Source organism: Aptenodytes forsteri, unplaced genomic scaffold (assembly GCF_000699145.1).
Source record: "Aptenodytes forsteri isolate BGI_AS27 unplaced genomic scaffold, ASM69914v1 Scaffold99, whole genome shotgun sequence".
Lineage (NCBI taxonomy): Eukaryota > Metazoa > Chordata > Aves > Sphenisciformes > Spheniscidae > Aptenodytes > Aptenodytes forsteri.
Window position 1 is genome coordinate 1,725,422 of NW_008795321.1, and position 26,203 is coordinate 1,751,624.

At 39.5% G+C, this 26,203-nt stretch overlaps 1 protein-coding gene across 1 annotated transcript in view; it reads left to right on the forward strand.

Annotated features, from left to right (window-relative positions):
• Window positions 1–26,203, forward strand: part of DOCK8 (dedicator of cytokinesis 8) — a 105,307-nt gene that overhangs the window by 198 nt on the left and 78,906 nt on the right. Inside the window, exons 2-3 of the mRNA XM_009279936.1 lie at window positions 19,751–19,853; window positions 24,281–24,456. Coding sequence (XP_009278211.1) covers window positions 19,751–19,853; window positions 24,281–24,456 — 279 coding nt within the window. The remainder of the gene's footprint in view (window positions 1–19,750; window positions 19,854–24,280; window positions 24,457–26,203) is intronic.

Here is a 26,203-nt window from a genome sequence, read left to right on the forward strand (position 1 = left end):
CTCCTGGCCCCGGGGAGGTGCAGCTCCAGGGTGCGCTTCTGCAACCGAGTTTGCTCTGACCAAGAGTACGCAGGCGAAGCCGCCTATGGGTTCATGTCCTCTGGCAGGGAGGAAACGTCCAGTCTCGCCCCGGGAGGTTGTTCCCCATCTGTTCTGTCCGAGCAAGCCCCGAGCTGCTGGAGGGGCTGCTCGCTGGCGGCGGGGCGGGGGGTTAGGGTTCCTCCTCTGCACGAAGCGGCAAAATGGCCTGGTGCCTAAATTAGCGCTCCTGGAAATGAGGGGTTTATGTAGGGCATCAGTACTGCAAGGACATACATACCTGGGATTTTTTTTCTTTTTGCCCTTTCATCTATGAAAAGAAAAAATCCTCCCAAATGACTGAAAATAAATCTACCTCCCCAATTCCCTCCTTAAACCACATAAATTAGAGTTCAGCTGTTGGAACACCATACCCTTGTGACCGAGCTTGCTGTCTGCTCGACTTTGGTGTCTTTTCCCAGGGAAGTGCTGACTCTCAGCTGGTCTGTGCTCTGTGGTGGCAGTAAGAAACCAAGACAATTATTTTGATATTGTTAGGTTAAAGGAAAACACAGGCCTCCTTTTCAAGAGTCTTGTCATCTGAGACAAAAACTGTGTTTCCAGGGTATTGATGTAAGTACAAGGTAACTGAGTTTGCTGACACATAAAAGAACAAATAGCGTAATGGTGATATAAACTGAGGATAAGTCTCTGTGCCAGAGAAAAGTATGCTGAGAAACTCCACCTCCTCAGCACTTTATTGGAAAACATGGGGTTTGCAGTCGCAGAGGATAAAATTAGCTCCGCTGTGATGTGCCTTTCCCATGGCAGAATAGGCATCAGTGTACCTTTCTGTGTCCTTTGGGAATTCATTTTAAATTTATGGTGGAATATTCACAAGAGTGAGACATCATATTGAGAAGCCATCAGCGGAGCAGTTCACTACAGGATCCTGCCACGATTCCTGATCATTTGGAGACTTGCTTGAATAAAGAGCGTAACTGGCTAATATTTAGAGGGTTTGGGTTATTTTCTTTCTTCCTATTTTTAGGGTCAGCCTTCTGGCAGCTTTTCCCAGCTGTGGTGATGATCACTGTTCATCCGTATGACTAAAGCCTTACAAAGTAGTGGAATCATAACAATTAATCTGGCTTCATTTCCCAAAGGCTAACAAAAGTTTTGCTAGTAAGAACTGTTGTGAAATTAAACCAGTTATAATTTTTTTAATTCCTTTTTATTCTGATTCAACAGTGAAATACTCAGTATTTTTTGTAGCAAATTAAATGTTCAAATATGTTATTCATCATGTTCTGAACATGATTCCAATTTAACAATCTGCATGTTTATTTTGCAAGTAAGAATATTCTCTTTTACAGCGTATGGTAGAAATTACAATTATTTGCTAGCAGAACATCATGTTTCCCTTTCTTCAAAAGGAGCAGGTCAGTTTTACATGACTCAAGTGCAGTTTGTTCTACTGACAGCAGAGTGATATATCTTTTTAATGTGGTGTATTGGGTTTTTTAAAGGAATTTTCAAAATAAGACGAATGATAGGTCAGTGTGTTAGCTTTCTTGCCTGTCACAAAAGGCTAATTTACAGCTATAAAATTTTGTTCCTCTTTTAAGTTCCTGAGTTTACTTCTTCAAAATGCAACTCTTAGTGAAAGTTGGACGTTACTGGCAAGGCATCATTTACAGGAGTTATTACATTGCCTGTATAATTAGTCTACATTCACTACAAATTTGCATGCAAGCTCTTCTCTTTCTCACTCCTCCTCTTGCCATTGGCTTGACTAAGCTATATACTATTTTTACGAGGACCAGCAGAATTTTAGGGTCTGTACTGGTTCCTCAGTACGACGACATCAGCAGCCTCCCCGCTAGTTACGTAAGGTGTACCCTAGTGTGTTCAGTGAAGCATGATAGATACCTGACCACCTCATGAACTATGCTAAACACTCTTCTGTAGAAAATCAGCAATCACATGATCCGAAACGTTGTGTTGCTGGTCTCATCGTGATCTAAAGTTAGTGTGAGTTATCGATCATGAGCGCTGGAGCTGCAGATGCTTCAGGAACAGCTGTTACATGACAAGCATCACATTTGTTTAAAACAAGGTCAAACTTTAAAATCAGGCCTTCAAATGCCTTCAAACTTGTAAGTTGCGTATGCAACCTGCCCACGTAACCATGTTTTCCTATCACTTTATTCTTCCTTCCACCCATCTGGTGTCTGTTGCCCCAACCTGTTGCTTCCTGCCTTTTTTAATCCTGCAAAGGCTTGCACATATGTTTTTAATGCATGTATGTGAGTAGTTCCTTCTGTTTTAATGGGATAACTTTTATGTATAATGATGTTCATCTCATATGTAGAAGTGAAGGAGCAAGCCTTTAGTGTCTCTCATGTTAGGCAGCATTCCTACTACTTACCTATGTATTACCCGGAGCTAAGTTGCTGAAAACTGAGCAGGACCTCAGAAAACATCCTCTTCAAATAACATTTTTTTTATTACATGAGAAATTAAATTCCTGTCCAACTTGATGCGTTCTTCGAAATGAAGCCTAAAGTATCACTTAAAAGTAAGTTGTAGCTGTCTTTCCAAATGGCCTCCTGCGTCGGACAAAGGAAGGGGAAGAAAACCCTCATTAATGTGCGACACTAAGAGACCTTTATGGCACTCTCTGAGAGCGTTAGGTGTCTGTGGTGGTTGGAAGCCAGCATGCAACATGAAAAAGCAGATCATCCTTGTTGTGTCGAGTCCTAGATAGTAATTAGAAGGTATCTGGATTGTGTGTTGTAAATGTGTCTACTTTCCAATCACAGTATTTGTACCCAGAAATGAGGAAAGCTGAAAAATAATATTGTAAACTGCTGAGAAAAAACATCATTGCTAAAAGTGTGGGCTCTAACATGTACCAGCTGAGCAGTGTACGTTTGAGAGACCATAAAAGCTGAATTTTAATCAGTTTGCCTCAGCAGTGTGTTAGGATAAACACAGCATTCTCGGAAGAGATTTTCTATTTTTATTACTTTTATTTAGCTAGTGTAGTTTACTATTTTATGTTCCACGTAGATCTTGCAGTAGTAGTTATTTGTTTTGACTTCCAGTGAAGAAAATTGTGCTTTAGGCACCTACCTGGGGCCCTGGCCACCAGTGCTATACATTCAAAGCATTTCAACATATAAATTACAAAACAGAAAGCTATCAAGATCAGCAATCCAGCTCCCTAACATATCACTTAACTTTCAGTCATGTGACTCATGCAATTAAAAACCCTCCCAACAGACCTACTCCTCAGCTGTCTCTGTAGACAACCAATGTCTGCATTTTACAAGTGTTATAAAACAAATTTTTAGCATTTACTTCTATCATTTAATTTCCTTGTCCCTGAAATTGTCCAGTTGTCAAACAAAATTTTCTTTTCCTGTTCTAGTTTTAAGAAGTGTACTTAAGGATGAGTTTACATGCATAGGTTTATATTAAAAAAACCCAAACAACCCACACCACCAATATTAAAGCAAACATTTAGCTAAAGATTTCAAATTTTAAAAAGCCTACAATAAACCCCTACCTAATTCTCCAATTGTACCATGAATTCTACTTTACATTAATGATGACAATGCATTTAAATTACTTCTACCTGAAATGAAAAGGTCAGCTTAAATCTTATATTGTACAAAGTCTCGCTTCTGAGGGTTCACAAGAAATTACCCTAAATGGCAAAGGCTGTTGCAGAGGTGTCAGGTAGAGTGCAAAATGGTTTCAGTGGCAGAACAGGCCATTTCCTATGTACTCTGATAGCAGACTTCTGTTCAGTGCAACCCCTTTATGGGGCTGAGGCCAGCATCTTTTGATTGAATTTCAATAAAACCCTTGTAATATGGATATAACAAAATGCTAATTACTTAAAAGCATTGTCCAGACTCCATTGTATAGGCCAAGCTATTTCTTTTAATTAATGTTTCTTTTTAAACTTCAAATATATTAAATAAGCTGCAGGGAGAACCTCAGTACAATAGATTTACGTAGTAAGTATAAAGATCTAGTGCCTTTTTAAAAAGATGTGGTAAATTCTCATAGTCAGTTTCATAGAATCATTAAGGTTGGAAAAGACCTCTAAGATCATCGAGTCCTACCATCGACCCAACACCCCCATGCCCACTAAACCATATCCCTGAGCACCTCATCTACACATCTTTTAAATGTGTAGATCCCCACTTCCAGGGATGGTGACTCAACCACTTCCCTGGGCAGCCTGTTCCAATGTTTCTTACAAAAAGTAATACATTATAAAAACCTTAATAAAATTACCAGTCTGCTAATAGCGAAGGCATTTTCCATGTGTTTGCTGCATACCTAAAGCTCACATTCAAACTTTATCAACTTTTAAAAGCTGCTTGTAGATACATCCTTCTTATCAAGTATGACCATGGAGCCATAGCCTTATAATATGTAACGTCAGGACAGTGGTAGTATTAAAAATCTTGTGTTCGTTTCTACTGAGTCAACCTAATTAAAGAAAGAGAGTCACAAAGGAGAGCACGCTTGATGAAAGGGTTGAATCCTGCTTTACTCTAATGAGTTGCACCCTGGGAATCTAAGTGAGGATAACTCAAGTTAATAAGCTTTTGCAGGTTTATATTCAAGACAGTTTTTTCAAACAATCAAATAATAACCCATTTGAAATTAATCTAAAATCCATACCATAAATATACAGTGCACTATGGCTTTTAAGAGCGGTTAAAAAATTCCAATTTGTAATTGCTATGGAAAGAGACTACTTCTTACATACTGCATGTGTGAAATAGTAGTGGTTTTGTGTTTGGTACAGAGAATATTAAACACTAATAACAGATTAAAGATAAAAAAGTAGGGTGTGTATAAGTTTCATATGTTATGAATAACAATCTGTTAGTAAGAGTTTATAGAAAATGTCCAGTTTTCTTAGACTTCCATAAAAATAAATGAGAAGCTGATTTTTTAAATCCTTCTGAGCAAATTACTTAGAGTTGCATGTGCAGGGAGTATAAAGATCAGGTCTGCATCTCAGAACCATAGAAAGGTTTGGGTTGGAAGGGGCCTTCAAAGATCACATAGTCCAACCTCCCTGCCATGGGCAGGGACATCTTCAGCTAGGTCAGGTTGCTCAGAGCCCCGTCCAACCTGACCTTGAACATATCCAGTGATGGGGCATCCACAACTTCTTTGGGCAACCATGTCCAGTGTTTCACCACCCTCATCGTAAAAAATGTCTGTCTTATATCTAGGCTGAATCTATCCTCTTTTAGATTAAAACCACTACTCCTTCTCCTATCGCTACGGGCCTTACTTAAAAGTCTCTCTCTGTCTTTCTTATAATCCCTCTTTAAGTGTTGAAAGGCTGCAGGAAGTCTCCCCAGAGCCCTCCCTTCTCCAGGCTGAACAACCCCAACTCTCTCAGCCTTTCTTCATAGTAGAGGTGTTCCAGCCCTTTGATCATTTTCGTGGCCCTCTTCTGGACCTGCTCTAACAGGTCTTTCTTGTACTGGGAGGCCCCAGAGCTGGACGTAGTACTCCAGGTGATTTCTCATGAGAGCAGCGTAGAGGGGGAGAATCACCTCCCTCAACCTGCTGGCCACACTTCTTTTTATGCAGCCCAGGGTACAGTTGGCTTTCTGGACTGCAAGTGCACATTGCCAGCTCATGTCCAATTTTTCATTCACCAATATAGCCAAGTCCTTCCCTGGAGGGCTGCTCTCAATCCATTCATGCCCAGTCTGTACTCATCTTGGGGGTTGCCCTGACCCAGGTGTAGGACCTTGCACTTGGCCTTGTTGAACTTCATGAGGTTCACATGGGCCCATCCCTCAAGCCTGTCCAGGTCCCTCTGGATGGCATCCCTTCCCTCAAGTGAATCAACTGCACCACCGAGCTTGATGTTGTCTGCAAACTAGCTGAGGGTGCCACTATCTATGTCATTAATGAAGATATTAAATAGTATTGGTCCCTGTACTTACCCTTGAGGAACACCAGCCATTACTGGTTTCCATTTGGACACTGAGCCGTTCACTGTAACTCTAGATGCGGCCATCCAGCTAGTTCCTTATCCAACTAACAGTCCATCCAGCAAATCCATGTCTCTCCAATTTAGAGGTAAGAGTTGTGGGGGACCGCACAGAAGTCCAGGTAGATGATATCAGTTGCTCTTCCCTTGTCCACTGATGCAGTCACTCCATTGTAGAAGGCCACTAGATTAGTCAGGCACGATTTGCCCTAGGTGAAGCCATGTTGCCTGTCTTTAATCAGCTCCCTGTATTCCATATGCTTCAATATAACTTTCCAGGAGAATCGGTTCCATGATCTTACCGGGCATGGAGGTAAGGCTGACTAGTCTTGTTCCTGCATACTGGTTTTGTTAGAGAACCTTTTAATTTGGCTATAGGAAATACCGGGGTGGTTGTCTTTCAGGAATATCATTATACTTTTTTCACCTTTCATTAACTTTTCTATTCAGTTTTTTCCAGCTTTTCAGCTGAGTTCAACATGTGTTTTTTCCCAATTGCCAGAGCATGTATCTCCCATTTCCAGTTTACAGGGATAGATTATAAACTGACCAAAGTATTTGCTCGTTTCTTTCACAGAATCACAGAATGGTTGAGGTTGGAAGGGACCTCTGCAGGTCATCTGGTCCAACCCCTCTGCTCAAGCAGGGCCACCTAGACCTGTCTGCTCAAGACCGTCCAGGTGGCTTTTGAAGACCTCCAAGGAGGCGGACTCTACAACATCTCTGGGCAACCTGTTCCAGGGCTGTGTCACCCTCAGAGTAAAAAAGTGTTTCAGGTGGAACCTCCTGTGTTTCAGGTTGTGCCCATTGCCTCTGGTCCTGTCACTGGGCACCACTGCGAAGAGCCTAGCTCCATCTTCTTTACGCTCTCCCTTCAGATATTTGTATACATTGATAAGATATCCCCTGAGCCTTCCCTTCTCCAGGCTGAACAGTCCCAGCTCTCCCAGCCTTTCCTCACAGGAGAGATGCTCCAGTCCCTTCATCACCTTCGTGGCCTTTGGCTGGTCTCTCTCCAATATGTCCATGTCTCTCTTCTACTGGGGAGCCCAGGCTTGGACATAGAACCCAGGCATGTCTCACCAGCACTGAGCAGAGGGGAAGGATCATCTCCTTCAGCCTGCTGGCAATACTCTACCTAGTGCACGACAGGATAACATTAGCCTTCTCTGCCGCCACAGTACATTGCTGGCTCATGTTCAACTTGGTTGAAGTCATGGTCTCCTAGGACCAATGTGATCATGGTCCTCTAGGACCTCTGGGTCCTTTTTTGCAAAGCTGCTTTCCAGCTGGATGGCCCCCAGTATATATTAGTGCATGGGGATGTTCCAGGTGCAGGGCTTTGCACTTCTCCCTGCTGAACTCCGTAAGGTTCCTGTCAGCCCGTTCCTCCAGCCCGTTGAGGTCCCTCTGAAGGGCAGCATGACTCTCTGGTACATCAGCCACTCCTCCTGATTCTGTATCAACAGCAAACTTGCTAAGGGTACAGTCTGCCCCGTCATCCAGATCATTAATGAAGGTGTTAAATAGGATTGGACCCAGTATTGACCCCTGAGGTATACTGCTAGTTAATGGCATCCAACCAGACTGATCACCACCCTCTAGGCCTCACTGTTCAGCCAGTTTTCAGTCCAACTCATTGTCTCCCTATCCAGCTCGTACTTCACCAGCTTTAGACATAAGTTTCCCTTAGACATATGAAGAACCCAATCTCCTAAGTGTTACTTCTTCCCAGAAAAAGTCACTCCTGTCTTCCTGACTTACTGCAAGCTGATTTCTCCTAGCTTTTTATGGCATCATTGTCTTGGTGTCTTCTGGATTTGTATTCAGCATAAGGAATAGATTGTACATGGCTCTAAATCAGGTGCAGAGGAGGGAGAAAAGACAGGGAGAGAAGACAGGGAGCTCTGCTCCTTCGTATGCTACTCATAAAGGCCAGTCCCCACTGCAGCCTCTGCACATAGATGCTTTACCTCCCATCCCACCACTGTTTGGATTCGAGGCAATCTGAGTGAGCAGAAAAGATAAGGAGGATTTGGGACCATGGTTTCATCCCTGTTGTATCAGTTATGACTTCTCACTGCATGTGAATGACTAAACAGCCATTAAATGCCTCGGATGGCTGTTTCCTTAGGTATATTAACCTGGCTCTCTTCTTTTGGGATATATGGGGTGTAATTTAATCATGATATTTTTTCCACCCTCGGATTATACAATAGGTAAATTAAAATTGAAGCACTGAGGTGACGTCTTTTGCTATAATTAACTGAAATGATTATGCAGTATTTACAATTACTTTATTTTTTTTCACATAATGCTGGTGGTATCTAGAGCTTTGTTTATCGATTTCAGTTCTATATTATGCATACACTGAGAGAAATGCATAATTTAATAATATATTCTCTCATGCTTTGTTTTCCAGTTTCCTGACTTAATCCCTATGAAACCCTATTAGTTGTGCTCTCAGTGAATATTTATCTCAAATTCACTTTATTTTGGCCTTTGTCCTGGTGACAAAGGTTCCTGTAGTAGCATGTGTAAAACCAGGATATGACAAATGGGGTGCCATATCTTTCACTTAGATACCCGGAGTTAAAATACCAACTCCACAGCTGGCATAGCAAGATTAAATCTGCATTCTGTACCAGTGCAAAAGTACTCCTGAAGTCAAAAGTGATCAGATCTTCCTGCAAAAGGACGGTAGCAACCTCCAGTCAAGAGTCACAGATGTCACTAGATTAATGAAAACTGAGCCTGGAATTAATGTTGACCATCAAATCCTGAATTTCACCACGTGTGAAAATCAAGCCCTCTCTTGCTCCTGCTTTCTGTATGTATGGGACCACAGGATTATGGCTTTAAGTTGTGAAAGAGATATGGAGTCACAAAAGTTGCACATGGGGAGGTTTAGATTGGATATTAGGAAAAATTTCTTCACCGAAAAAAGGGTTATCAAGCATTGGAACAGGTTGCCCAGGGAAGTGGTTGAGTCACCATCCCTGGAGGTATTTAGAAGTTGTGTACATGTGGCACTTAGGGACATGGTTTAGTGGTGGACTTGGCAGTGCTAGGTTTACGGTTGGACTCAATGATCTTAAAGGTCTTTTCCAACCTAAATGATTCTATGATTCTATGATTTTTACAGGTACTCCTCCACTCCAAGGGAGAGATGTAACCTGCAGGAATAACAACCTCCTAAATCTACCACAAAGTCAAGAATATTAAAGCAGGCTAGGGCTGGATGCTATCTATGGTAAATAGCTCTAAAGATAATGGAACTTCCTAATGCCTGTGAGGTTATCTTTTCATCAGCCCTCAAGATAATTCATTTGCCTGTGCTAGGGTGTTTCCACTGAGCAGTCAAATTAGACTAAATCTATATCAGCACAGCACTTCTAAACGTGTTTTACAACCACACTTGAGCAAATGACAAATTTAAGCGGTATACAGTTTGGCTGGTCACTATGTATAATTCAAACCAATATCAGCTGATTTGCATCTCACATTCTGGCATTGGTAACTGTTGCATTTAAGCCCAACTATATCAAAGCCTGTCTGCATCCACACAGCCTGTTGAATTATACCTGGGAGTAAGCTGTGCTGTAGACCATATGAGCTAGAATGTAGCTGGAGGCCATAAGAGAGGCAACTGCATGAAAGGAGGAACACTGCTATAATACTTGTTATGGACTAGGCTTAGACTGCAAGCTGTCATGTTTTATACAAGCACAAAATTAATAAAAAGAAAAGCAAACAATGCACAAAGCCATGTTTGTCTGTGCAAAACTGTGTGTGTGTCCTTAAGATGTTTCTAATTCTGATGGGGAACTCTGTGGACATTACTTCCTCCTCTAGCAGAGGTGGATTGTAAATCAGTTACAGGAGTAAGTTGAGGAAGAAAGCAACATTATATATCAAGATTATGCCATAGGGTATTAATACATAGTGCTAATGTAGATTCCTGTAAGTAACTGCTCATTTTTCAAAGATAAGATTATTCATGACGCTCTTACTAGATTTGACATCCTATTGTCCATCACAAAGACTAAACGCACAGACCTTTCCTCTGGTACACTGTGCGAAAGATTACAACATTTCCTGCCTAAAATACGTCTAACTTTTAGGAAGTAGAAAAGAAAGAGTAAGAAAATGCCCTCTTAACTACTTTTCAGAGGATACTAATGACTTGGTTATTCACAGTGATTTACTTTTGGTTGGTATTGTTTAGCCCAAACTTTATGATTACCTTTTCTGGCGTGGTCTGCCTGCTATACAATCAAGGTTATAGTAGCCACTTAAGTAGGGGGTTGATGACAAACACAGGCCCGTCCAGCCAAATCTCTATGAAAAATTACAAGTGCAGGAAAGATAGGCTCCATAATACAAGTGTACTCTTATGAGCGAGTAGGCAGCTGTAGAAACAAAGCCTTTTAGAGGCAGTTGGTCCTGCAACCAGAATACTGTTGTTACTGTTGAGACAGATGTTATTGACAGCTGTTGTTAGCAGGAAGCTAATCTTTTCATCTGACTGCATACTCAAATTGTGTTTAAAATATAACCATCTATTTTCTATTACAGTTGTTGAAGACTGGTATTGCACTGTACTTGCATATCTGTGCAATCCCTGGAATCAGACATAATAATCCCTGCTACACAATTAGAGTACTGAGGTTTTTGCTTTGTCTCTGGAAGATGGCTGGTGAGCAAGGAAATGGATTTTAGGCTCTGAGCAGAAAAGCTGCATTTTAAAATCCTTTGTCAAGACCTTATGTCCCTCTTAGACCTCAAGACATCTATGTGCATTGTGAAGTCTAGGCTGCAATTTATGATGAGGTTCTTTTTTTATAGTACAGGAAATCCTAAACTTACCCAAGAAAAATGTAGTTGCAAATGAGAAACATCTTTATGTCCACCAGGTCCTGCTTACGAACGTTCCTTATTTATCTTTCCAAGCAGTTTTCATTTTCAGACATGAAGTGAAAACCAGCAAGGAAGAAATATTTAATGTTGTATTTTATACCCTCTACCACTTTTAGGTTTTATGGTCATTAAAAATTACAGTTCATGAGCATAGTTCAGCACAGTTGTCCTTTTTTCTATTCTGACTTGATTTTTTTTTTTAATTTGATTTGAAAAACACACACCAGAATATACTGTTGTTTGTAGCAGTAGGAAAAAGGATAGCCTGTGAAAAGTGCTTACATGATAACATACTCACACTAAAGGCTTGCCGTCATGAATGCAATTACAGAAATAGATCCAGGCCTAGATCAGCTTTTGGGCCAAGTTCATATAAAAAGTCCACAGTGGTTTTCCTTGCGACCTTTGTAGAGTAATACTTGCACATGATGAATCACAGAGTTTCCTGAGCTTCAGTAATAATCACCTGGAGACTTTTTATAAAGGAGTCAGCACACCTGGACTCGATATTAGTATTTTTCCCTAAAGTCAAGCAAACTGGATTAGGTAAGAGTATATTTTATTTCAGTTGTCACATGATCTGAGCTTTACAGTCATTGTAATAACAAAACCTCATGTTTAGAACATTGTTAGAGTAAAATTTAACCTTTCCCCAAGCTTGAAATTTTCCAGATGAATCATGAAGTGAAATTCAGTTCGTAACTTATGATATAAAATGTCTTGCATCATCTAAATGTGTTTGTCAGGGTATGTAATACAATTTCTATGGAATTTGTACCTGTAGTGATAGTCAGCAGATACAAAAATAGATTCTTTTTAACAACATAGTTGTTAACATATGCCAAATTCTGTGGACATTCTTATTTTTAAAAGCGTGAGTGGAAGATCCAGCTTCCAGGAAGAAGGGAGCTTTCCGGCTCCCACTGAAGTTGAATGAAAATTCCCTGTTATAAAAATGGCAGTACCTCTTCATGTACTTGAAACTGGGCCATTATTTTCAGGTATACTGCCCTAATAAAAGATCCTACTTTTTCTAGTTAAACTTACAGCTCTAAAGAAAAAATGTTATTCTAAGAACTAACTGGAAAAAGCCCAACTCATGGTTTTCCTGTCACAGAAAGGTCACACTGAAGTTCCACAAATCTGTGTTCTTAGAAAATGAGGAGTCAAAATATTAATAGAAATTATTTTTCCAGTTCTATGCCATTTGCATTATCTCCTCCTCTGGCTTTTGAAGTACTCACAGTATTAAAGACCCATCTGTGAATATATAGTGAATTTCTTTGAAGTCAGTCATGAAAGAGACAAAATACACATTTTTTTCTTTGTTGAAAAAAACCCCAACCTTGATAAAAATAAAAACAACCCTGTAGGAGCAAAAAGAAAAAAATCCCTAGAATAACATTTACATGGTCTTTATTATGGTCCTTAATGTCTGACTTTTTTTCACTTATTATTAATAATTGTTTATTGGGAAGAAAGTGAAAATAAAGCACATAAACCATTAAACTTGGTACAGGTTTTACAAAATTATCAGCATTATGGCAGCATTTTCTAAGTGAAGTCCTCGTGAAGCTCAGATAATACATGTGAGCTGGAAGATAAATCCTTGCATTTATTTCATAATCACCCTGTGGTGGATTGGTAGGATAGTGCAGACAAAAATCTGAAAGCACAAACTGATATCATTCTATTACATTTCAAGTCACAGTATAAAAGGAAGATGGCACGTATGATCACTAATGCTTTTGAAATTGCCCTTATCGTTGTGGAGGATCTAAGATTTTGGAAGACATTTAAACAGTTTAGCAAGGAACAAGCTGGAAAAAAAACATAAGTGGGCCCTAACTACAAAGTTTTGCCCTGGAATATAGACCTGTAGAGTCTTCTGGACACTTCAGGGACACATTTGTTAGAAAGCTTTTCTTCAGCCATCTCAGTTGAAATGAACATTTTATGAGGCACCGATGTGAGCTTTAGTACTTCAAGCAGAGAGTGCTCTGAGCCAACCACAGAAAATTATCCTTAAATAAATTGAGTTTAATCCCTTCGGTATGAAAGATTTGTGTATACATTGCTGTATGCTGATAGATTTTAAGCTAATGGGGACAACAAAAGAATTCTGTTGTTTTCACACAAATGTATTTTCTATTAGCATCATTAATTAGTATCATGTAAAATACTCATTAGAAACTTTGTATTGCATATATAAGCTATCATGATCAGTTTAAGTCTATAATAGGATGACAGGTAAGATTGATTTATACTCTCTGCTTTCCAGGAGGTACCACTAAACTATCATATGAAACGTTACAGCTAAACCCACTTTCATTGCAAGAACCAACCAGTCAACAATGCATGCACAATGTCTTCTCAAAAGTTATATCATAGCTTTTCCATATTATCCACAGAGCACAGTGACTGAAAAGCACATACAAGCATGGTTCATCAGGACCAAATCCTAAGTCTTCAGTCTCTTTGCTTGGCATGGAAGTATGGTTGTCCTTTTCCTCCACTGCCAGGATTAGAAAACTAATTTTTATGTGTGCTTATGTCTCTTCCTGAGGGAGAAACAGCAAAACTGAGCAGTAGTGAAAAATCTTCACTGAATGCATGGCATACATGACATGGGACAAAAATAAAAATTGACCTCTTGCCTTTGTAACAAGCTGCCAGCATAATGAAGTCGATGATTTCCTCTCCTAGACTTCTTTCTTTGTTCCTGCACCATCTCCTTTGAGAAGATTGTGGTTAAATTTCAACTGTTTCAAATAGGATCTTTATTGTCTTAGCTGATATAGAGTCTTAATGTGGTAGACCCCAAAGTAGGGGTGTGCCAGAGGGTGTATAGCCTACCTGTGCCATCAAGGAAATAGCAGCTAGTTCAGATCGACCACTGCTGTAAACAGTGACTAACAAAGCAGAGCTCTGGTGCCTTAAAGACTAATTAGAAACTTGGAAGAAAAATGAGCAGTTCCACTGGCAGCAAGAAAAGGACTTCTAAGCAAGATTCCCATATTTGCTAGTTAAAGATCTGGATTGTTGCCCAAAACTTTGTGTGTGTTTGTGTGTGGGAGTGGAGGAGAGGGGTTCCAGAGTTTTTTGTTGCTTGTTTTTAGTTGTAACTAGAGAAGTTTCATGTTAGGCTCAGAAAAAGAACAAAAGCTAGTTGAGAACTTTCTATGTCAGTCTCAGATGAAAGGGATTACTCCTCAGGGTAGCCAAGACTGAATATTTTACCTGTTAAGCAAAAGTTTTCACTATTTTACTTTATGATTCCTCCATCTGTACACATTTAAATGTGAATGTTTCTCCGTCCTTGGGGATAGTTCTCATAGTCTCTTTTTATTTCATTTTTTCATCTTTCCTTGCTATCGAATTGTGTATGCAGCTCTTGCAGAAGGCAACTCACTGTTCCTCAGAGTCTGCTGGGAGGGATAGTAAGGGTGTTAAGGATTACTCTTCCTGCCTCCCTCTAGTAGGTAACTTCTAATAGTAGGTAACTTTGGATAACTTGATCCAGTAGGCATGTGAAGCATACTTTTAAAACCTTTTTTTTTCTTATGAAGTTTCTGATTTCCAGTTAATAGATGATCTTTAAAGCTGTTCTCTTTGTGTTTTCTTTTATTTCTAAATTGCTGTTCTGTGTTTAAGTTTTCATATTATCTACATACTAGATATGTAGATACATAGTAGATACTACTTTTAAACTACATATTTCAAAGAACTGTATTGTTGAGCAGCACTTACAGTGAAACTACAGAACCAGTTTTATGCATTATGAGCATTCATATAATTTTTATTATAGAACCCAGCAGTGTTCAGCCACAGATCTAACATACGTTAGAGAGAGAAAATAAATGGCTATTTTATCTTCCTTTCCTGATACCTCATCTAGGCCCAACCAATAACCCAAATCTCCAAGTTCCCAATCCTGCAATGAGCTCTGCCCTGAGAAACATCTCAGAATTTGACCTACAACTTAAATTTAATTTTAAGAACTTCCAGGTGTAGTCCGTTACTTCGGTTACACTATTGTTTTAATATATTATGCAAACTCTATACTTTGCATTGGAGAGTATTTGTGAAATACAGACTATGTCTCAACTTTTTGTTAGCAATTCAGGAGAATTGCTGGAGGATTGCATCTACCATTGGGACAGACACTGGTGAAATTCTGAGTAAGCAGCACCAGTTTTGTTTCAGGTTTTTTTTTTTTTGGCTACCCTCCAGTCCCATCTGGGTGGATCAGGAAGTCTGGTGAGTTCCAGCTTTTTCAAGATTTACAGCAAAGGAGTATGGCATCGTCATTCAGGTATGGCCGAGGCAACACAGAGTGAAGCAGTGAATTCCAGCTGACGTTATTTTGCTCCAACACCATGGAGCAACCAAGGACCTAAAAAGTCCAGAAGAGCTTTAGGCTGCCATGATCTCCCATCTTTCCACAGGTTTACACTATCTTGCAACATGCCATGTGAACACTGACTAACGCTGAATTCAGCAGTGACTTTTGTGGAAAAAAACTCCCCCAAATCTACACCTTTTTCTTTTCAGCTAGTGTTTCCTCTTTATCCTAAACAAAGTGACAAGTACCAACATGAGAGATCTGTAGAGCTATTAACACTGCTGAGTCCCATTGCTGGTCTCTGAAAGGCTTGCAGTTGCCCAGATGCTGTTCTCCAGGTAGTTCAGAGATATGATCTACATGGCCAGTGTGCTCTTGTCACTGTGGCATCACCAGATGGCCACTTCCAGTGTCCTGCTGCCGTTGCAGTGGGAACATTTTTCCTAATAGCTTATCAAATCTTTCTTGCTTCAATTTAAGCAGATTACTTCTTCTTCCTCCCTTTATGGGCATGAATTGCTTACTGTTTTCTTTACAGATTGCTGCCTTTTACATAGTCGAGGACAACTGCTGTCTCCCCTCAGTCATCTCTTTTGTGACACATCTAATTTTTTCAATCTTTCCTCAGGGGTCATCCTCACCAAATTTTTTAGCATTCTGACTGCTCTCTTTTGAAGCCTTTTAAATTTGATTGCATCTTACTCTGTGGTGTTCTAAGTGTGTATACCAGCCTAAGGAGTGTCTCATTGGCTTAAATAAACAGAAATAACTTCTCCTTTTCCTCACTTACGGTACTTTGTTAGTAAGTGTCCCAGTACACTCTCTCAGAGCTTCTTCTGTGGCACGGCTATTTCTTTAGACAGTTCAGTTCCCTTTTTGTATTTCTGCATTTGATTTTTTTTTTCTTCCTAAGTTTAGGAGTTTACATTTATTTTTAATGAATCTAACTCTGCTGTTTTCAGATTGTTTCTAAAATACGAGATCATTTTGAGTGCTAGTCCTGCCTTTCAGAGCCCTCACAACTTCTCCCCGTCTGATGTGATCCACAGATTTTATTGCTATGTTACCTATACAATCACCAGTGTCATAAAATAAAATGTGGACTGGAACTAGACTGAGGAAGAATTAACTTGCTTCTCATTTACAGTAGTACATTGTTTGAAATCTCTTCACAATCTTCTTTTGAACTATTGATGACTACACCTTGAATATGTTTTTTTAACCAGTTTTGGAACCAGCTGTGATGATTCCATCTAGCCACTATTGGCTGTTCATCACTACCTAATAATTGCCAATAATATACCAATAATTGCCAAACTTTTTGGACCATCGCTTACTACAGTCCACAGTTTCTAGTTGCCCACCATACACTTCATCATCAGACTATGAATTAACAGGCATTACTAAGGTGATGTACATTTTAATGTTAAGTATGATTTCATGGTCACCTTGCTTCAACTGGAGACCACAGTTTGGGACCTGATGTTCCAGCTACGTATAAGTTGATTGTCCAGTAAGTTGCTCTACTATCTTTTTGAGTGTCGGAGACCAGCTGACTGGTCCATGATTATTTGAGTCCTCCTTTCTAGAGATCTAGTTGCCTTTTTTGCTCAGATTTTTCAGTGACTGCTTTGCATTCATTCTTAATCACTTGCCTTCTTTCTTTACTGTTTTTTAGCACACAGCTGGACCGTCCTTGCTGCTAAGGGCGCCTGTAAAGCTCTCCTCGGAATCAGACAGGACTGCTGTACCAGCAGGGAGGTTAAAAGTATGGCCATGGCATAGGTGGACTGCAGCCTCCATAAAAAGCTGGGACACCACATGCACTAGGTTAATGTGGACCACCATTTTCCTGTGGGTACCCAGACAGTGTCTGAGGTAGCTGTTTGATCAGAAAACAGGCATCTCACAGACCACAGCCATTCTGGTATTATTGAAGAACCGTCTAGAAGGACCTCTTGTTTCCACCTTGGTTCTCAGGTTTTCAAAACTTTCCGTGCTGATCTCTGATTGTAACACCCACCTTTTCTCCATGTTGGGGTAGCTAACTTGTGCTTTTGGTTTAGCATCTTTTAGCAGCTGTGTCTTTCCTTCACCTATTCTTAGTAGATCCTGCCAATCATTTCTGAGTTGGTTCAAACTAACTTTGCTGTATTCTGTTATTCTAACTGTATTTCTTCTCCCTTTCTTCCTTCAGTGATATGAAAAACATTAAATCAATCAATTGAACTACTCTTAAACAATTTGAAATTCATCTTTATAGATTACAGGATTCTTCTTCAATTGGACTGATTTATTTTGCAGGTTCTTTCTTTGAATATTGGGGAGACTTTGGAACTAATGCTGGTGCTCTTGAGAAACATTAGCTGGGCTTGCACAGGCTTTTACCAGACAGCAAATTTGGCCCTTCATCCACATGCATACTTCCTCTTTTGTGGATGAAAATTCATACCATTTCCTCTTCAGAGAGTCTGATGACCCCATATCTGGGGTACTTCAGAGATGTGTTATATCATTGTTTACAGCAGCAACTTCTGCAATACACCGTAACACAGTTCTTTACATACATTAAGCCAACATCTGCTGCTACATCTGTTATTTACATCAGTAACAGATATTTCTGCACAGGGTAGAAACTGACTCAGTTTGAAGGAAAATAATAATTTTTAATAACTTGAGTTTTGTGTTATATCTTACTACATACATTCATGATCAGAGATTATTTGCAGTGGGAAGATGAGTAACAATAACCTTGATATACAAGCAGCTTTTCTTTTTAAAATAGAGCAAAAATAATCTAAGGAACGCACAGACTTCTTCACTCTCCCTACGTGGCTTCTTGCTTATATAATTATTGAATAACCTTTAAAAAAATCCCATTTCATCCTATCTGATTTTTGGAATACCACTGATGAGTAGGAATTTCTCTTCCAAATGGATCTCTTTTCTTTCTCTGTAACTCTGGCTTTGCTCTGTCTGCAATTGCTGCTGCCTTCAGACTGGAGCAGTGTCCCACTCACACCTGGCGTGGCCTTTTGACCTACGAGCAACTACTCCTATTTATGCATCTTTTTTTTTAGAAATCAGGCCTGATACCTCTAATACCTTTAATACCTTCTGTGAGATGCCTGTCTTTTAACACAAGCAGAACTGCACTGAGCGGAGTTTACGTTTTTGTCATGCTTGTTAAGAAAAGCAGTAGTAAGAGATTAAGTGTCACAGACTAAGTATAGTAGTTGTAGAAATCAAGCGGCCATAGGAGAGAGAAGGTGCAGACCAAACAGGCAAACTTTCCTGTGGCGTCTGGTAATTCTAAGATGTCTATTAGTGCTTGCTGGAGTTGGAAGAGAGTCTCATACGGAAGGGAAAGTCTTCTTACCTCTGTATTTTCCTGTCTCCCTGTTGGCTGCCCTGGTGGGCTGCAGGGTTTTTTTTCACTTGGAATCTGCTTAAGTGCATCTTGATCTTTTAAAAATCTTGTCCTGAATGTTCATGGTGAAATATATTGTAGATGTTTTGTTACCATTTCATGGCTGATTATTCTTAAATCATCTTAAATATCAATTGATTTGTTTCCATGAAAAATGACCAAGCTACTCTGAATGTTCATGGTGAAATATATTGTAGATGTGTTTTGTTAATTTCATGGCTGATTATTCTTAAATCATCTTAAATATCAATTGATTTGTTTCCATGAAAAAAATCTCAGCACTTAAGAAGTCTTCCTCAAATGTTCAGCTGATACAGTATAGGCTGATTTTTAAAATCATGCTTTGGATTGTCTTGTGCTTTTCACAGCAGAAACTGTAGTATCACTGTGAGATTTCTTAAGAATTCAGTACTGGCCCCTTTCTGCTCCCATTGAAAAAAATTACTCAGCACTTAAGAAGTCTTCCTCAAATGTTCAGCTGATACAGTATAGGCTGATTTTTAAATTCATGCTTTGGATTGTCTTGTGCTTTTCACAGCAGACTGCATTATTAATGTAAGTCTGGGCTTACACTGTTCAGTGAGTGGTTCTGTCTTGTTTTTATCCCTTGGTCAATTACTAGTTCATTAAAATATTTGCCTCTGTGATGTTCATTTTTCTTTCTCTGCTCTACTATCCTGTGTATTTGCTTTGCAGAAATGAATCTGTAAGTATTGCTGTACACGTTGCAGTCACACTTCACTTAAGGGCAAGGTTATTCTTTCTTGCATAGCCTTTCCCAGTCACGAGGACTGCAATATAATGATAGAAATCTGTTGCACTGCAAATGTTTTTTGAGGTTTGCATCAACTACAAAACAAGAGGAGTCTAGAACATCATCAAAATACATTTCTAAACACTGGGACAGGAGACTAAATTGGCTGAAGTCTGGCATTTGGAATTTGTATGAGGATAATTGTAATTATAAGGGTTTTTCTCTGCTTAATTAAAGGCACTCCTCTGCAGAAATAAGAAAGCAATTTACTCTGCAACCAGGCTTTGCGCAGTTCTGTCAACGAAGCTTAAGTACCCCCGGCTTTTCTACTCTTCATCTGGTAAGTTCTGGGTTTATCTTCTTAACACGGGTTTGGCATCTACATTGCTTAATGTTTTTAGGGTAAATTAAGTGATTTTCTTAGGTTGCCTTGCTTCCCACTGGCTTCTGCCTGAAGCTGTTAAAAATTCTCCCTGGTGAGCTGAGGAAATTATGCATTTGAAAAAACTGAGAATGGTCCTTGGAGCCTGAAATAGACAGTCTTTCTGCATACTACCACAAATCAGAGTTAATTAGTAAGTGTTGGAGTATATTACAACCTTTCTTTGCTGGAAACATTCAACTCCATCAAGTAAATGCATTGTGTGGTGATCACAGACGATTTGCAAAAGGAGGTCAGTAAATAAAGAGAAAAAAAGAAAGGCGGAGAAAGGTAGAAAGCTCAGCTAGCTTGGCTTAATACACAGTTTCCAGAGCTAGCAGCAGAGACAGCACACAGACCTGTTTTTCAGTGCTGTAGAGTAAGCATGTTAAGTGAGAAATGCCGAAGTATGCCCTGGTTGGCATAGATATAATTGAGTCAACTGCTATGTGTCTCCGAATCATCTTCAGCCTTCCACGTGTAATCCCGCTCTGAAGAAGTCAGACCATGTGACACTGCCCTTATGACAAAGGGAAAAAATGCCAGATCTTTTTAATTGCCTTTCAGGAGGATGGGTATTCTGCAAACATACTATGCCATAAATAAAACTGACTAAGATTTTGATATTCCCCTTCTTCCCAGACTTTCAGTTTTTTCTTATTTTTGTGAGACCCAATAAGTAGAAGTGGGAAAAGTCTTTGTGCACCGGCGATTGTGAAAAATGTAAAACACTAGATGTAAGCAGTTACTTCCTGTGTGTCAGGGCCTCCCGCCACTACTCACTTCCTTAATCTGAAATGCTGTGGTATTTTAACTTGTTCCTTGCGGTTATTCAGCCTGGGGAGGCTGGGTCCCTTCTACATGCAGACAACTGCTTTTGCTCTTGAGAAACTTGATAACGTTTCATTTACTGAGTATTACGCCGTAGCTGCCATTTTGTGTGCTGTCACAATCTACATGCCTCTAATCCATCATCCTTAAAAAGGTATGTTTGCAGTAATGATTTGTGGCATTTTCTGTAGCATAATTGTTTTGCACACTTGTATTATGTGTGAAAAGGAGTGTTGGCTTCTCTTCTGGAAACAGTATCTCTGTTTCCTTTGATAATTTGCACCAACCGTTAGGGAGACCGTTACCCTCATTCTGCATTTACCTTTTTCACCATCTTTTTTACATTTGTGTCTAATTTACGATAATCAAAAGCACACATTTCTAGCGATTAAAGATTATTATTAACACTTCAACTAGAAAAAGTTAGAAGACATAATGAAATGCGATGGATTTGACTTGTCAGAATGGAAAAGTGTGATTTCTAAAAGGAAGTGCAATGCTTAATCAAAAATTAGATTGTATTAAGCAAAAATATTTTGCGTGCAAAACATTACATCTTCAGCAACTGAAAAGATGAAATACGCATTTGCATACTTTAAGCCGTGTTTTACTTAAATCTTTTGTGAAATTTTTTTTTAGTAAATCTTCACATATATATACTAACATGTAATGTTTTACCAACTGGCAGTGCAGTAAGTGAACTTCAAGGATATTACGCTGACAATAAAAAATCAATAGCTAATAAAGATCTCTATTTACTCATAACCGTTGATCCAGTATGCTCAGCACTACACTAGGTACAAACCAGAGATAGTGCTTAACCTAAAATTTTTTTTTAGTAAATCTTCACATATATATACTAACATGTAATGTTTTACCAACTGGCAGTGCAGTAAGTGAACTTCAAGGATATTACGCTGACAATAAAAAATCAATAGCTAATAAAGATCTCTATTTACTCATAACCGTTGATCCAGTATGCTCAGCACTACACTAGGTACAAACCAGAGATAGTGCTTAACCTAAAAATTTATTAACAGCACAATGTATTTCTTCAGCTGGCTGCCTTATGATTTGCTGACTTACTGTCAGTTTTAGGTTTTCCCTTTGGATAAAAAGAGCAGAGAAAGAGAGATTTTCCTAAAGGTGTTTTCAGAGAATTCAATCGATCCTTTAAATGTACAGGCAGAGGGGTGAGCTCAGAGGCTTTACTTATGCAGAGACCAATACAGTTTCCCTATAAAAGGGGAACCTGGGGCGGGGGGTGGTGGTTGGTTGTGTTCAAAGATCTCTACTACATCATTTGCAGGACTGTTTACCACATCTATTTTTTCCAAAGCTTTAAATTGGTTTGCTTCTCCTAGATGTTTTTAGCACATTTCTTCTAAATATGCTTCTATTTCTGTGAGATGTTTCTAGATTTTTATTAGCTGAATAACTTCCTCACTTATATTTACAGAACACTAAAAAGGCTCCAAAACTCGTATTTACCACTAATCAGCTTGAACTCGTCTTCCTATCTACAGTGACTGACGTGGTATATTATGTGTGAGCCATTTTAGTTCAGAGTTACCCAGAGCTTTGCCACTGTTGAGCACCTTTGCACGTTTCATAAATTGTGGAATTCCTGATTGTCCTATTGAGCTAAAATTCCTGATGTTGTGGGTGTAACTTCATGCTCAGATGAAAATCCTGTCAACTTCCATGAGAGCCTTGCATGAGTAGGACTTGGTAATAATGAGTGAAGACTTCATGATTTTGGCCCACAGATTTTATTTGTGGAGAAGAACACCGGAGTATAAGGAGGATGGCTCCAGAACGCATGTTGGATGAGACAGTAGCCACAGTAACATTGACTATAAAGGCAGTGTTGATAACAGGGACATTGCGTGCCTTATTTTCCCCACACCCCATCAACAGCACCACAGAGGTAGATTATCTGATCTATGTTCAGACTATATATTGCTGGCAGCTTCAGAAGGCAGTCTTGTGAAAGGTATTTGGGCTAATCAGTGCAATACAATGCAGTCCTTGCTCTTTACCGACAAGGATGATTTGGTAGCTATTTTTAGCTAGAATTCTTCCTCCTAGTAAATAAGTTATTCCAGTGCTTTTATTCTAATGCTCTAACTATTTTTCTGTGCTCTTACTGCGCTGAGTTGTCCTCAGCCTTTCTGGAACTCACAGAACATAAACTGTAAGTTTTCTAAAGCTGTAGCTTTTAGGTTTACTTGTTACTTGTCAAGAAAATTAACAATTTGAGATGCTGGTCTCTGAACTCAACTGGACAGATGTTTTATTTCTAAACACATACAGGCTATTTTTGTTGGCTATATAGCAAGTACGATAATTTTCATTTTTATCTATACACAGAATAACATATACTTTTAACATATGAAGTCACATTTATGTGTATGTGCAAAATTTCTAGGTACCACATCAAAAAAGATTTTCTGCCTCTGTTTTTGAGACTAAGCAGATAAAAAGAGCCAGGCAGCTTCATAGCGTGTATGAGTGGCAGAGCTTGAACTTGTTTAACTTCGTTCTGATCAGACATTCTGTGTAAGAATGGCTGATTAAATGTAATTAGATACAACTGCTGTCTATCAAGGTGCAATGCCATGTGCTGTAGAAATGGTGGATATCTAAGGTTTGCAATAATAACTTTAGTAGTTCCATGTAGTCTTTTGTGTAGTTACTGTACTAACCCTTGAAAAATGCAGTAAAATTAGAACTCCAATAATATGCAAACCAGTAACATTCAGAGATGGAAAATAATAATTTCTTCTGATTTGGGGTATATCTTGCCCTCAACTTTGTTTTGCGTCGAAAGCACACAGCATTTCTAATAGTCAGTATCTTTCAGGCACAGCACCTCAAATGAGTGGCATCTTCATGATAGCAGGCACGGTGCTTATAGTCGGTCCTTAGTATAACTTCCGAGACTTACTGCCTTGGCCTTGTTATTGCTAGTGCCTTCTGTCACATGTGCTGTGGAGTCCATTGGCAGCTCCCTGCCAGCTGGCGCTGCCTGTCACTATCATTTTGGTTACCTGCCCTCGTCCTCTGTTTTTCCTACCCACTGCTGCCTTTTTCATAACTCTCATTAATACCATGGATTGGACAAGGGGGACTGAATGCACTTCACGGGAATCCAGCACAACACATCTGAGGGCATCCAGGGTGTACCTCAGTCAGCCCTCCTTCTACCAGCATCTAGGAAAGCTCAACAAAGAAAATAGCTGCAAATTTGGATTTAGGTGTAGTATCTTGCATTTCTTCTTTGTGTTTTAAAACTTTTCTCTCTTTGTTCCCTTTCTTTTTTCAGCTGAATGTTTCATTAGCAACTTTTCCCTGTAATAAATGCAGTGGCACTGTATATAAGGTTAGAAGTCTGTTTCCAATGTTTAATAAATAATGGGACAATGATAAGAACTAAATAAATAAGCCTAAATTACACTATTAAGAAAAACCTTCTGTTGCTAAAATAAACACCTCTTTATTTCTTCCATTAGCCTTCCTTTTATGACGCAGTAGACCCAGTAGATTTTGAAGGGTTCCTAATGACGCGGCTGAACAACTTGGACTCAGAACTAGCGCGAGAACTTGGTGACTTTCCTGAAGATGACCTGGACATTGTCTTTACACCCAAAGAGTGCAGGACTTTGCAACCCTCTCTGCCAGAAGATGGGTAAGGAGAATTTCTCTCCCTCTGAAATGCTGCAGGTTTAAAAATAGTTTTGAAGATGTTGATCCAGACACCTCACTCTGCCATCCATCCAGCCATTATACACTTGCTGAACTTTAAACATTTGAACTTTGCCATTGATTCTGTTAGGCCTGTTTGCACACTTAAAATGATGCAAGCGCTTACACGACTTCCTGAGCTAGCTGGTAGCGGCAGAAGTGAGGTAGGCGTAGACCAGGAAGAAGAGCAAAGAAGGGCAGGAGGGTAGTATGAAAAATAATTTGGTAGCTGTGATCCCAGAGGTGGAAGTTGATTCTGATCATATAGTAAGCATAGGATTGAGGGTTTTTTCTTTTTTTTTTTTTGCCAGCTATGTGTTACATGGCGTTGATCAGATCACTAAGTATCTCTTTCTCAGTACCTTTCTTGCTTAAATGGGGGGGAAATAGTTCATACTTCACAAGGTTTGGGGAAAAAAAAAATGTTAATTTCTAGTGTAGGAGTCACTTCAGGTTTCAGGCTGACAATGAAATAATTCCACTATTTTCAACAGCTTTTAAATTAAAATAGGTAGCATGTGTTGATACTGGTGCTCGGCCATCCTTGTTTGATAAACAGGCAAACTATGGGCAACAGAATTTTTCAGAATGAGATAAAGGGATGCATTTGAGAGTTTTCTGATGCGGTTTAGGAGAGTCCTAGGCATTGTATACAAAATACTCTTCAAGGATTGTTTTGCTGTAAATGTAACCTTCAGTTAGAACCACAAAGGCCTACTGAGTTTTGCAAGCAGTAACAGACAGTTAAACGTGAAGTCAGCACCAGTTTAGCCCCAAACTGCTATGTCTGCAAAGATGGCTAACAGTGCAACGTGCTTGGGATGGGGGGCTGGCTCCTTCCAGTATATTCAAGAAATGAACGGGACAGTCTATATTCTCTGCTGTGCTGAACCTGAACGCTGAAGGGACAAATAGGCTTAGCTTATGGTGTCCTGGCTCGCAGGGTAGACCTGCCTCCCTCTCTGTTCCTGCAAAAGTTGTTACAGCCTGCTCTAATTTATACCGGCCAGCTGTATAAACTAGAGCCCTATACAACAGTGGTATTTGTTCAGTGTTTTCTGCCCAGCATACCGAATGCAATGAGGCTAAGTAGGAACCACAGTTTATATGATTTTTGCCAGCTGTGGACTACTGAGAACCCCTCTCTCTAAGCAAGGTCTCAGCCTGCAAGTTCCTTCTTGGCCCAATGCATCTCTCAGGAAGTTCAGGAGAGCAAAGGCGGTAGAGACAAGATGCCATGCTACATCACCTGAGAACTCTTTGAATCATACAGCTCCTAGGGGATTTTGTAACATTTGCACAAAAGGTGATTTTCACTTGAAGTTACTCGTAGAAAATGTTTCAATCTTTATCATGAATTCTTGTTTTCCTGTGGATTGGGGAGAGAGAATAGATGTGGGAGACAGTATTTTGGTGCCTGAAGTTCTCATTTATTTAAATGATGGACAAAAATAGTAAAAAATTATCCAACTTTGAAATTAGATTTAAAAGATAAGATGACCATTTCTCCCCTATTTCAAGGTTACTTCCCAACATGCCTGCTGTTTAAAACAGCAGTTATCTATTTGTTTTTCCAGTAGGAGAACATGTAGACTCACGCTGTACAATCAATTTTAGGCCTGATTTGCACCATAGTGACATTAAGGGTTTTGTAAGGAGTCTGTGGCAAAGCTCAAATAGTCAATACCAAC